Genomic DNA, 14,136 nt, shown 5'->3' with positions numbered 1-14,136 from the left:
TATATAGCTTATAAAAGAAGCTACCGTTATAATTAAGAATCGGAAACGAGATCTATATTCTAAACTCTTATACCTACTTTAAATCTAGGTTATATAGGCTATTAATTAAGAAATAATCTCGTTCGATATATTTATATAGAGTTACTAGAGTATATTATACGAAATTAGTTTATAATAGGAAGCTAAATCGACTAATCCCTATTCCCGTACAAACCTACCCTTAGGAAGCGGTATAGGTACTACTATAACTAGTTCGAATTCTACTCCCTATATAAAGCGAGAAGGTAATACTAACTTTATTAGTCTCTCTACGTCTAAGCGGGAGACCTTAATAAAAGAAGGTTATTATTTTAATTATAAAGAATAAGGATATATAACCTATAATTATCCGAAGAAGAAGTTAAACTAGCCTACTACTATAGCTACTATAATTGTTACTAACCCTCGGATTTAGGAGATTATAGAGCTCGAAGTAAGCGATAAAGAGAATCCGGGAAAAGCCTTTGCCTAGGATAAGTCTCCCTCCTAGATAGAAAGAAAGTTTTACTATTTACGCTAGACTTATAGAAGTTAGTTAGTAGTCTAAGAGATAGCTTAATTTTTAATATATAACTAATATATAATAGCTATTCTTTTTCTATTTTAGTACTAGGTAATACTAAAATAGACGGATATATCTTTATTAATACGATAATAATTATACTACTCGGTAAGCGATTTAGGATTAAGATAGAGAGGCTTAGTTATAAATATCTAATACGCGGATTTAATAATAAGCTAGCTAAACTAATACGATATACCGCTATTCTTATAGTTTATATAGATAGCCGAGTATAGCGATAGGTCCTAATATTAATTATAGATCTTAGACGATATAATATAATCCTCGGACGGATATAGTTTACCGAGTATAATATTCTCCTAGATTACTAATAGTACCGAATAATTTAGCCGGATTAAAGAAGTCTCTCTAACGAGGTTATAAATAAGATTACTATTTTTTTTTTAACCGAAATCTTAAAGAAGCTATCGAAGATAGACCCTACCTATTAAGCTAATATAGAATAACGCGATCGCCTTTTCGGATAATAGGATTAGTAAGATTAGTAACTCCGATATACCCGAGAGCATTAATATAGATACTAATAGGTTAAAGAGAAACGGAAGATAATTCGAAATTTAGAGAATAAAACGAAAGTTCTAAAGCCCTAGATATTAATAAAGGAAGAGTAGTCCCCAATTAGTATCGATATCTACGCGATTAGAGGCGCTAGATTTAATCGACTTTATATAAGAAGTAAGGTTAATAAAGAAACCGAAACCTTTATTACTTCCCTCTATAAAATCGACTATATTATCGATATTAAAAGTACCTAAATATAGGATCCTAAAATTAATAAGATACTCCGGACTCTACTAAAGGAGTATTATAACCTCGTAGAAGTTTTCTTAAAAAAGAGATCGGATAAATTACTACTTTATAGACCTAGAATTAATTACGATATTATACTTAAAGCCGAAGTATAACCTAGGTATTATCCTCTCTATAAGTTATCCCTTTATAAACTAAAGGAAGTAAGAGAGTATATTATAAAGAATCTTAAGAAAGGGTTTATCGTTCCGAGCTTAGTACTATATACTTCTCTAATCTTAATAGCGAAGAAACCTAGAGGTAGTCTTCGTTTCTATATCGACTTCCGAAGATTAAATACTATTATAAAAAAGGATTATTACCTATTACTATTAATCGACGAAGTCTTATAACGAACTAGTAAAGCGAAGTTCTTTATAAAGCTTAATATCTAATAAGGTTTCTACCGAATTCGTTTAATACTAAGAGTAGAAGAGCTTATAACTTTCCGTACGCGGTATAGATTATTTAAATATAAAGTTATACTATTCGGATTAATAAACGGACCTACTATATTCTAACGGTATATAAATAATATATTATAGGAGTGCCTAGATAAGTATACTATAGTCTTTATAGATAATATCTTAATCTATAGTAAGACCCTTAAAGAGTACTAGTAATAAGTAAGGGAGGTACTTTAACGTCTATAGAAAGTAGGTCTCTAGGTAGTATTACCGAAGTACGAATTCTCCGTATAGAAGATAAAGTTCCTTAGTTTTATTATAAGTACGGACGATATTATAGTTAACCTAGGAAAGATTAGTATTATTTAGTTATAATAAGCCCTAACAACTATAAAAGAGGTTTAGTTATTTTTAGGATTTTATAATTTCTACCGATATTTTATCTAAGGATATAGTACTATCTTAAAACCTTTATATCGACTTACTCGATAAGACGTTTCTTATAAATAGACCGAATAATATAAGGCCGCCTTTTTATTATTAAAGAAGAAGTTAATAACTACGCCGGTTCTCTATTATTACGACCTAGTTCGATAGATAAGAGTCGAGACCGATACTTCTAATAGGATACTCGGAGTAGTTCTCTTCTAGTATTATAAGAACGATAACTTCTAGTATCTAGTAGCTTTCTTTTTAAAAAGTATATAATCCATAGAGTTAAATTACGAGATATAGGATAAAGAACTCTTAGTAATTATTTATATACTATAGGAATAGCGACCTAAACTTAAAGGTTTAATATAAAAAGATCGCTTCGAGATCTTAATAGATTATTAGTCTCTTAAATACTTTATAATAATAAGATAGATAAACTAACGATAAGCGAGATAGAGCGAGTTCTTATCTTAGTTCTATTTTATAATTAAGTATCGTCTAGGAAAGAAGAATATTATAGCTAACGTCTTATCGCGAAAAGACTTACCCTATACCGATAATAGTAGATAGATAATACTTCTACTAAAGAGTTATTTAGAAGAAGGTATCTATCTAGTCGGTTTAAATCTAATCGACGTAGAGTATATAATAGATATTATCGGGTAAGTAAAATAAGCTAACCGAGAAAGTACTAAGCTAGCGGATTTCCGACGGATAGCTAGGGAAGGTAGTAACTAGAAATAGACTATCGAAGAAGATTTACTCTTATTTAAAGGACAACTTAAGGTTCTAGACGAAGGAGATTTACGTATAAGACTTCTTAATAATATATATCGATAACTATTAACCGTATACCCTAGAATCGAAAAACTAAAGAAGCTTATCTCGTTAAGATATTATTAGCCGGGATAGGCTAATAACGTAAAGCGATATATAGAAAATTACTTAGTTTATAAATAAATAAAAGCTTAGCGAGATTATATACCTAGATTGCTATATCCTTTACCTATTCCTAAGAGACCCTAATAGTATATTTCGATAGATTTCCGCTTATTCCTAAAGGATTATTATAGTTACAACGCTATCTTTATAGTTATTAACTAATTAAGTAAGAGACTAATTTCTATTCCTTATTATAAAAATACTAATACTAAATAAATAGCTAGATTGTTTATTAATAACGTAATTCGGACTATAGGTATTCCGGAGACTATTATATCTAACCGAAGCGGATAGTTTATTTTAGAATTCTAGACTAAGTTCTACCGGATACTTAAAATTAAGAAGAAGTTATTAACTACCTACTACCCTTAGACCGATAGATAGAGCGAGATTATAAATTAGTATATAGCCTAGAGGTTACGACTATATATTAAATAGAATTAAAATAACTAGTTAGAGATTCTACTAATAATAGATTTTATAGTATTAATCCTTCTATAAGATACTACGAAGTAGTTACTATTCTTTATTAAAAGGGGTTATAAACCGGCTATATCCTTTAACTAGAAGGACCGAAGTAATCTAACGGATAACGAATAGGACGTAGTTAATATATTATCGTAACTTTAAGATATCTAGACGAAGATAAGAGATTAGATTATAAAGTCTTAATAGTAGATAATTTAATAGACGAATAAGTACTAAAAAGAAGAGGATTTCGACGTCGGTAATTAGGTTTTTGTTATAACAAAGGATTAGTAGCTAGACCGCCTAAATCGGAAGCTTTCTTACCTAGCTAGTAGACCCTATAGGATTATCGAGAAGATCGGAAACGCCTATAAGCTCGATCTTCCGGAATCTATTAAAGTTTATCCGGTATTTAATCCTAGTAAGCTTCGAAGAGTATTATTATTAGAACTATTACGCGGATAGTATCTAGACCTACTACCGCTAATTAGGATCTCTAAGGAAGATAAATAGGAAATAGACAAAATTATCGATTTATATCTTTATTACCGGAAGTTATAGTATCGAGTTTAATAGCTCGGCTATAATCTCGACCTATAGTAGTATCCTATAGGAAATTTCAAGTATATACCTTAGAAGATTTAGTACTTCTATAACGATTACCCTCTAAAGCCCGGACCCCCGATACGCCTATAAGCCTAGTTAGATACGGCTAAGGACGAAGTCTTCCTTAAAGATTATAGGGATAACGACAAGCCGGCATTTAGGGGCTAAATATATTCTTAGTCGGGGGTTATATAACGATCTATAGAGTTTTCTGCTAACTAACTCCGCCTATAGACGAGTCAGTTGGTTCTACCGTGTGTTTCCGCCTTATAGAGATTTCTGCTGATTGTTTCCGCCTTCGACCCAGGACCCACCCCACAATGTCTTTTAGTCCTATTGATAGATTCTTTTCTTCTCTTTTCTTTTTCCTCCCTGTACTTAATGTTCTAGTTAAATGCACTCTTTTTGTTAAAGAACTGGCTGGTAACAAGAAGATCTAGATATTATAATAGCTTTTTAGTTCTTCCTATTTCTAGATTATATAAACGCGGCTTTAGTCTATTTTTATCTCTAATTTATCTATAATAAATCTTAGAAACTTAACCTCTCTTTAATAAAAAGTATATTTTAATAGTTTTATATAGAGTTTTACTCTCTATAATCTTTTAAAGACTTATTAAAAGATTTTTATATAGGATTCTTAATCCTTTATAAATACTAGGATATCGTCTAGATAAACTATATATATTATATTAATTAGCCTTACTAATATAATATAGATATAGCTTTAGAAGATAATAGGTATATTAAATAATCTAAATAATATAACTATATATTTAAAATAGCTATATCTTATTCGGAAAGCTATCTTCTATTTATTATTTTTTTAAAGTCGAATCCGATAGTAGGTATCTTTAATATCGATTTTACTAAAAAACTAGGCTTTTAAAAGATAATTAAGAATCTCTAAAATAAAAGATAGAGGGTACTAATTCTTAATCGATATATAATTTAATCTTTTATAATTTATATATAATTATAGGCCTCTATCTTTCTTTAGAATAAAAAGAATAAAAGCGCTTATAAGACTTTTTAATAGGCGAATTCTCTTCTTTTTAATATTATCGACTAGATAAGCCTATAACTCTTTAAGTTCGGTTTTAGATAGTAGGTAAATCGGCCTATAAAAAGAGGTTTTCTCTTCTTTAAGTTCGATTATATAATTAGATATTTTAGTCTTTAGTAGGATATCTACTTTTTTATAATTAAATATATTAAGAAACTCTTTTAATTTAAGGGGTATTTATACCTAATCTATATTTAATATAGTAGTATTTTTATCTAATAATTAGACCTCTTCTAATATCTTAACTAATATATAGATAATAGCGGTATTTCTTAATTATTTTATAAATTTATAAGGATTTTAGAGTTCGAAACTCTTTATTCCGAACTACTATTTATTTATATTAGGACGTAAAATTATATTAAATTTATTTATAAATATCCTAGATAAGAGTACTAGGCTTCTTTCTAGTCTAAAATCTCTTTTAATCTTAATATAAGATCGATTTATTATCTTTTTAATTCTTTTAGAGTCTCTAATTATAAAAGATATTTAGTATATATTATAGATATAGAGTCGTTCTAGGGCTATATCTTTTAGTAATAGAGATATAAAGAGTATAGTATATAATTTATTTTCTTTAGCGAACTCTCTACTAATTATATTATATTCTATACTAGTATCTAGATCCGTATATATTTTAATATTATTATATATAATAATTAGTATATAAAGACGTACTATAGTCTTAATAAATAGATATTAAGCTAGTATATTAGGATCTATTTTAGCTCTTCGACTTTTCCTAATTATTTAGAATCCTAAGTTTTTAATACTTAGATAATAGATTAAATTAAGGCTTTCTAAGGATAATCTTAAGTCTAATAGTTTTTATCTCTATAGATAAAATAAGCGCTTTTTAATATCTTTTCGGTATTATTTCTCTTTTTAAGCTATATATTATTTATAAAGCTTTATAAATTATCTCGATTATTTAATTTATATCTTTAGTCTTAGCCTCGGATTCTAAAATCTTTAGATTACTTTTTATTCTAAGATTATCCTCTATTCTAAAAAATTAAGATTTTAACGTAAAAGTAATTTAATATTAAATTAGTATAGTTTCCTTATCTTTTCTTATCTTAATAATAATAATTTAAAAAGTCTTTTCTTAGTTTTTAGTATATAAAATAGATATAGTAAAGCGTAGATACTAGCTTTAATATTTCGTTCTAGTTTATAAGTAAAATACTATTATTAATAATAATTATAATATCTTAGAAAGGTTTCTATAGTTTTATAAATAAGATCTAGATCTTTTATTCTTTATTCTAATTTAGAAGGTAATTTTTTAGCGATTTAAGATAGTTTTCGAAATTATAAGGATTTTAGTAGGGTTTTATTATAGCCTCTTAGAATTAAATAAGGATATTAGTAATAATATTATAGGAGTTTTTTAGAAGTATCTTTATCTATTCTTTAAATATATCCTAATCTAATATCTTTTTAAGATATTTCTATTTATAAGACGTCTATTTTCTTTTATAAGAGATATATAAATAATTTATAATAGCGAGGATTTTTTAAATTTTTAAGATATATTTTTTTAAAGCTTTTTTAAAAAGTGCTTTAAGATTATTTAGTTAATCCTCTTTCTATTTTATATTAAAATCTAGTTTAAATTAGTTAATATCTTTTTTAATCTCTCTTTTTTAGGAGGGTTCGCTTTCCGTAGATAAATTATAGTAGTTTTAAGACCTTTTTATTATTTAACTAAAATCCCGAAGTTTCTTTTTATTTTTTGTGACTATTTTTTAGGCTATAAGAATATATTTTTATAATATTACTCTAATTTTATATTCTATAATCTTTTCTTCTAAGCTTTAAAGGGTTTTATCGGCGATATAAGAGCTTTCCGCCGCTATCTCGGTAGTTTTTTTAGGTAAGTCTTAAGTTAGTATTTCCTCCCGTTTTTTTATAGATAGAAGTATTCCTAATTCGCTACCGGTTTAGATAAGATACTCTAGCGCCTTAGTATTATTACGCGAGCTACTACGGGTAATTAGGGGAGCTATTATATCTTAGGTAGTTAAAGAAGAAGAATTAGAATTATAAGAATATACTATTTTAGGTATAAGGCCTATTAACCGGGTAAGATACGTTGGCTTAGGAGGAGGAATAAAGGTATATTAGGCTGTATATGCTAAGACTAATTCTTACTAGAATTTAGGGGTCCCGGGGGACCTAAGATTAAAAGGAAATGTGCGTGCTAAGGTTCGGCACCGATCAGGTGACGAACCCCGCACGATTCACACACGTGTTAGAAACTTCTATGAATACATATATCGCCCAAGTTCCTGTTTCACCTTTGAAAGGACCTTTATCCTTTATAATAGTAAACTAGCTCCTAAACTATGTGGTAAACTAGGTTACTAGGTTACTAAATTAGGTGCAAAACTAGGTATTAAACTACTGCTAAATACGTGCTAAATATGTCCTAAATAGATACTAAAGTAGGTCCTTAAAAGGGGGAGCATTAAGCTAACGCTCAGCAACAGAGGCTGGGGGTCCGGGGGGCGCCAAAGCCCTCTGGTATACCCTTCTATTATCTTAGCGGTAGGTAGAGAGTAAGTATTATCTAGTATAGTGATCTAGCTAATTAATACTTACTCTTAATCCGAATTTAAGACTAAATTAGTAGTATAGCGCGTCGAACGAGAACCCCGACCGTGAACGCGGTTGTACAACTAGGTATAGGGGACGCCGGATTCTCGCGCTAATAGTGCTATTTTTGGTTTTTTTCTAGCATGCTGTACAGATAGGGTATCTGCCAATGATCTCTCCAAATCTGGGGTTTTTTTTTTCAGGTATGTTTGTATGGTATAAAATGGTAGTAAAAATGGTGGGTGGTGTAAAATTTGTATTTGTGGTAACCCAACACCCGCAGGGGGTGGGGGTTACTTGGCAAGAACCGGGTATAACGTAACTCTCTCTACCAATAAATCATTGATATATAGAAGATATATAGAAGAAATATGGTGTCGTTCCTAACGCTCAATAATTCAAGTTTAGGACATACACATCATCACCCCTTCAATAAACAGACGCTATTTATTCATGTTATTAATTAACGCAGCAGATTAAAGAATAGAGTGACACGTTCATAATCAACATCTGACCCAGGGGGGCCGGATTTTGGGACTCCCCTGGCCGGCCCAGCAATAGCTTCCAAGTTAACCTTTGTCATGCCAGGGTGCAGATGGATATCATATGAAAGTGTAGCTGCATCTCCTGATGAATGAAGGCGCTGTATACCCATGAGTGCAACGATCTTTACCTGTCGCTGGGAAGTACTAGCCGCTAAACGAGGCCTGACTGTCAGTACACTATGCGACGGCGGAAGATGGACTGTGATATTCTGCTGTGAAACAAAAGACGAAGGGGGGATATCTAGGCAGAAGTCCGGTTGCAACGACAAAGAGGCATGTGTTAGAATCCGCACATTACCAATCAAAGCCATCCTTGAGTCTGGCTTGTAGTTAGCTGAAAGTCCCGCAAATCTCAGTGGGAGTCAAACCTTGGCCTGATCGCCTTAGAAGCGAATCTATGGGCGAGTAGCCGAAATTCGGCTGGTAATGGGCTGGCAAGGGGTTAGAAAGCGCCGAAAGATGAGCAACACCTTTTGCAAGGCGACAAAATGTCTACCAAGCGCAACGTACCTGAACTCGAAGATGAATGTCGAGGGACATCTGAAGAGACGTCCAAAGACGCATTGGGCGGAATTTGCGAAGTGGATATTGTCAGGGCTGAGTTTGACATCGAGTCAAGTATCCCATGCGCACTCATGAAAGTGTTTTGTTGTTGCTCCGAACCAGATGGTGTGGTTATGGTGCTTGACCTGGGACTGTCGAATTGGCCCCCAAGAGAGAATTCTCGAGGAGACCTATTGATTTCTTGACCTGCTGGTAACCCAACTCCGGCAATATATTGCGTATTGCCTTGGGATTCGTTCTTGAACGTGACATCTGAGGGGTGTCCATCGTTTCTGGATAGTGTATTGGAGCTCTGCCCGGGCATATTCAAGGTTAACCTCTGCGCCACTGGGGGCATAGTAGTGCCCACTTTCAATTTGATGCGAGACATCTCAAGGGTTTGATGTACCTCAAGGGGATTCGGAACAAGCTTTTTAGCTTCCGCAACCCGTCGGTGGAAGTGATCCTAGGTCTTCAATGTCAGCATGCCGAACGGGGCGGATGGCAAGAGCGTTGCAGTATATAGGCTTACCTCCAAAACTCCAGCGAGAATAGAGATATCACTGTCGTCTTCGTTATACTCCCTCGCATTTCGCCATACATAGCTGACCTCCTCTTCGAAGGACTGCCATGTAGGATATGCGGTGGTTTTGGATGAATTCTTCTTGCTGTCTGTACCCCGAACTCTCTTTTGGATGCTCCGTAGGGACACGGGATGTTGAATGATCTCATAATAATCCCGGTACAGGTTCCGGTCTGGTTTCCCAATGAACGGGTAAGAAACGTCCTCGCCACTAGTCCAGGTCATCAGCCTTACGCAGAAGATCAGGATCAGTGGTACCTACTCTGAATCCCTGAGCCGGGTCAACTCGGACATAATCTTGTCCTGTGCAGTCTGAAGACTATCACCTTCAAAATCTGCCTCAGACTCGGCCTGCGACTCCTCTGGTAGCTCTAAGTCCAGATGCGACGACACACGATTGGACCCCTCGGGAACCACGAGATCATCGTCCTATTACATGCATCATAGCTTGAATTAGCGATTGAAACATGCGGTCCGGTCTATATGCGCAAAGCAATGATTTAGGGTAGTAAATAGACATTTGAATAGTGTAGGTCGAATTGCCCTCCATCCATGTGTCAAGGGCCAATCGATATGCATTGATGCAATAAACTGATACTTACGGAAACCTTTTGGCGTTTCGTTCTACGAAACTTCATATCTGGGGAAGCCGCGGCAGCCGCCCGTCGTTTTGAGGTCATATCGGATTACTTCTGATAACGTTCCGATTCGCGAGTCGAGTCACACATTGAAGACAGTAATCTGTGACTGAAGGACCAGAGGTGAACTGGAAATACAGATTTAATAAACAGAGGGTCAAATCAATTGAAAGAATTACAAGTAGTGATAAGAGTATGGCAAAGGGAGATATCCGCATAGACATTCCTCATATCTGGACGTGGACGTGTTGCAGACGCGTCCACGGGGTGATCCCGGCTTAGGTAAGACTGGTTGATTTAACGTTGGTAGTTACATACAAAGTTACATGGCCCTTACATAGTTACATAACATAACTAACTAGTTAATATGTAGTTACATAACTAGTTATGTAGTTAGTACAAAACAGTCCCATAGTCCCAATTAATATTAGAATTACAGGTAATTAAAATGGTTCAATTTATACGTGTACTCCGTACGGAGTAGTATATGTCGAAACAACAACTTGAAATCTCATATACTGTTTTTCTACATCATGGTAACTTTGGTACCAGTTACGTATTGTGCATGCATAACTTGATCATAATCACGTGACTTAGAGACAGCAGTGATTGGAATGACACCTGAGGCACTCACATGGTTGTTTCCCTCCCCCCACTATTTTCCCGAGTCCCGCAAAAAAGGTCCGGTGATTGTTGTTTCTACAACTTACACCTACTCTTTTTCTCTATCGCGTCAACACTCTTATTCTCACCTGATCATTCATCCCCGGTACTTTGATTCCTCAATACCAAGTCATCTTACGCAACTTTAGGGCCCCTACAGGAGTCCTGTGCGCGTACCGTTTCAGTTGTCGCTACATGCGATAATCATTCAGTCACACTGTGAGCTACATCCTTAGGCTACTCATCTATTGGCCTTGTTACTTGAACACATGGAAGAGGCTGATATTGACAGTCTATATAGCCGAGAGGCCGTCTCAATCCACTATCCCAATGGATATCGACCCAGCTAGGCGCAACAAGAAGCCCCGTCTCCTCTTGGAGACGGAGCGCGAGAAGCTTGATGAATTTGTGGATTCTATTCACTACTCGGCAAGGTGAGGACCCCATGCCATTGCGATAGACTCTCCATTGACTCTATATAGATACAATGATGACAAATTCGAATATCGCCATGTGCAGCTCCCAAAGAATATGCTCAAAAAAATCCCCACAGACTACTTCGACAGCTCCAAGGGGACTCTAAAACTGCTTTGGGAGGAGGAATGGCGAGCTCTGGGTATTACACAAGTATGTTGAACATAATTTGAGGATGTGCTTGGGTTCTAGTTCTAACAACGTGCGTAGAGCTTGGGATGGGAGCATTACGAGGTGCACGAACCCGAACCTCATATCTTATTGTTCAAGTCGGTTATTTACGAACTCCTCCCTTGGCTTGTCACTAACCGTCTTACAGGCGCCCTCTTAACTACCAACCCCCTCTGCAACAATAGGTTAGTTATTGATTGGCGGCGTTATGCTTGGAAATATGAGCAGTTGAGAAAGACATCGCTTTATGTTCCTTTAAGTTCGTTCATGGCGGGCACACGCGCGTTCGCGATATTCCTCATTAGCGTCCACAAAAGCTTCATGATTGAAGTTCTGGAATGAGACCAAGTTTCATTTTCTCCTTGTCCGCCATTTCATTGACACGCTAGACCAGGCTCTCCCTCTCCCTCTCCCCCTCTATCATGTCACACAGAAGACCAACGTCTGTCTTGTTACGGAATGCCTGGACTATGCCAGCGTGATCATCAAATCCCGTTTTTGGCCAGTCATTCTCCCTGCTGGACAGCGGTGAGGCCGCTACTGCTGCGCTTCTCCACTCCCTGAATTTGATGTGAGCATCTTGAAATACTATTCCTAGTCAGGTTACCTTTGAAGAATACTGTGGACGAGACATGGACCTTCTGTGCTTGGTTCCTCTAGCCGATGTCGGAAGGGAAAATAAACCAAGTGTTTGCAAAAGGGGGCAGACAGATGGATGCATACCTGAATCATCTACTTGATGTCCTTAGGCATTCGGGGTTCAGCTTTAGTTGCCTCCCTGGATATTTTCGCTAATGGATAGCAAATCAAGTAAATTTCTTTCAATTCACACGAGATCAACATCTAGGCAATTCACAGACACAAAGTATTTATTAATAACCCTCATATCCATGGCTGCTTATACACAAACCTAGGAGTGGTTTCGAATTTATGTCGGTTCCTTGAATGGCAGTGGAAAGTATGTATATACATAGTATAGCATTCATACAGAGGGCAAGATGGAGGGTCTTGAACTCAACACACATTCTGTGGAACCGAAAGGAGATCGATATGCTTTAGGCCTTAAAATGGAAACTCTTCAAAGTCCTGGGTATATGTGATCAACTTCCTAATGCCTTCTGTCTCCTCATGTTCAGATCCTTGAGCGTCATTTCCACAGTGCGCCATTCACGTTTGGCTGGATCATACTCGCCTCTCACCTCAAATCGACAAAACCCATTAGGCCCCTTCAACCCAACTGGACCCGTGATAAAGAAAGATCCTCGGCGAGCAGACCGTGGTGTCTGGGCCCGTTCATGGTTCAATCGTAATTTGAATGCCTGTGACGCCAAGTGTAGATCTGAACCCGGGCCGAGGTCTGGTAATGGCAACCGCTGTAACAAAGATAGAAGGGAGGATGGATGATAGTTGGAATTCTCAGTATTAGGCGGCATGTTTTCCTTGAGCCCATCGGTCAGGGGTGGTTGTAGTTTAGATGGATCTTTTCGGCCAATCCAGTTCCCACCCTCACCACCAGGCGCGGCAGAAGAATCATTCAAGAAATCAGATGCATCCAGTGGCTCCCCTGCAGGTTTCCTGAAACGATCCAGTTGCCTTAGTAATAGTACCAGATACGCATCTCTGATTGCTAGGGCAACATGAACTGGTTTCATGAAGGTTTGTAACCTATCACCTATCTCGGGGTCCATCGGCTTTGCGACCCATGATATACTGTCGTTCTTAATCTCCACCCTGTCTACTGTCAGTATAAGAACCAAGCTTTTAGATATTAGGAGCACATACCCCGATCGCACATATCCAGGAGGGGCACGGTTTGGAAACTGATGAACAAGCCAGAATCCGGTGAGGGAGAGAGGCCCCCCGAGTATCTGTGACATCTGCCTGCCCGCATTATCGAGAACGATTGTGGCAAGTTCATCTAGACTCGTGAGCGAATGATCATGAGTGAGGATTGAATCGCTTTCTTACCCCTAAGCTTCTGAAGCTTCTTCCGATCCTTGGATAATTTCACAAAGCCTTGCCACTCTGGATCCGATGTAGCGTATAGCTCGCCTTGTTGCAACCGAGACCAGGCAAGTGGTATGAACAGCACACCCTCATTTTCGACTTCTTTCCCGGTGGTTTCGCCGCTTCCTGAGGAGGCTTCACGCGGGGCTATCTCCCCAGAGTTGGCCACAGGGGGTATATCGGCATCGTCGGTATCGTCATCAAATCGTACTAGCACGAATGTGCTCCAGAGGTGGAATGCGGTGCCGTACAGAAGACATTTTGATATGAACGACCTGAGAGATTCTGCGTCAGTATAACCAAAGAGACCCTAGTTGACTTCAAACAGGGCTCCTTACCTAATCCAAGGCCGCCTAAACCTCACATGTCGCACATTTTCTGGGTTTGACAAGTTGGAACGAGCGTGTGTAGTCGGACTGAAGAGAGACGAGCGTGCGTGAGGACTTCGAAGCAGATACCTGAGCCGGAGCATTGGAAAAAGCCAATCCCTACAATTATTCTCACTAGAGTATCATCTCAGTTTAGAAAAAAGGGATGGACAGAATCCTTGAAGCCTGATATGCACGAGGATTT

At 36.3% G+C, this 14,136-nt stretch overlaps 2 protein-coding genes across 2 annotated transcripts; one reads left to right on the top strand and one right to left on the bottom strand.

Annotated features, from left to right (window-relative positions):
* Positions 1–11,241: 11,241 nt before the first annotated feature.
* On the top strand, positions 11,242–11,741 carry N7516_011559 (cyclin-dependent protein kinase regulatory subunit CKS1; the record flags this gene model as incomplete). Its single annotated transcript, XM_057224277.1, has 4 exons — positions 11,242–11,345; positions 11,394–11,538; positions 11,596–11,654; positions 11,705–11,741. The coding sequence occupies 4 exons, from the start codon at positions 11,242–11,244 to the stop codon at positions 11,739–11,741; spliced, it is 345 nt and encodes a 114-aa protein (XP_057069417.1).
* Positions 11,742–12,656: 915 nt separating this feature from the next.
* N7516_011558 (uncharacterized protein) lies at positions 12,657–14,035 on the bottom strand (the record flags this gene model as incomplete). The annotated part of the gene is made up of 4 exons (XM_057224276.1): positions 12,657–13,287; positions 13,339–13,474; positions 13,525–13,838; positions 13,902–14,035. The coding sequence occupies 4 exons, from the start codon at positions 14,033–14,035 to the stop codon at positions 12,657–12,659; spliced, it is 1,215 nt and encodes a 404-aa protein (XP_057069416.1).
* Between the last annotated feature and the right edge of the window lie 101 nt (positions 14,036–14,136).

This window comes from Penicillium verrucosum (assembly GCF_028828655.1).
Source record: "Penicillium verrucosum strain IBT 35672 chromosome Unknown utg000005l_segment0_segment0, whole genome shotgun sequence".
Taxonomy (NCBI): Eukaryota; Fungi; Ascomycota; class Eurotiomycetes; order Eurotiales; family Aspergillaceae; genus Penicillium; species Penicillium verrucosum.
The sequence above is the reverse complement of the archived record's forward strand: the minus strand, read 5'-3'. Positions and strand labels throughout refer to the sequence as shown.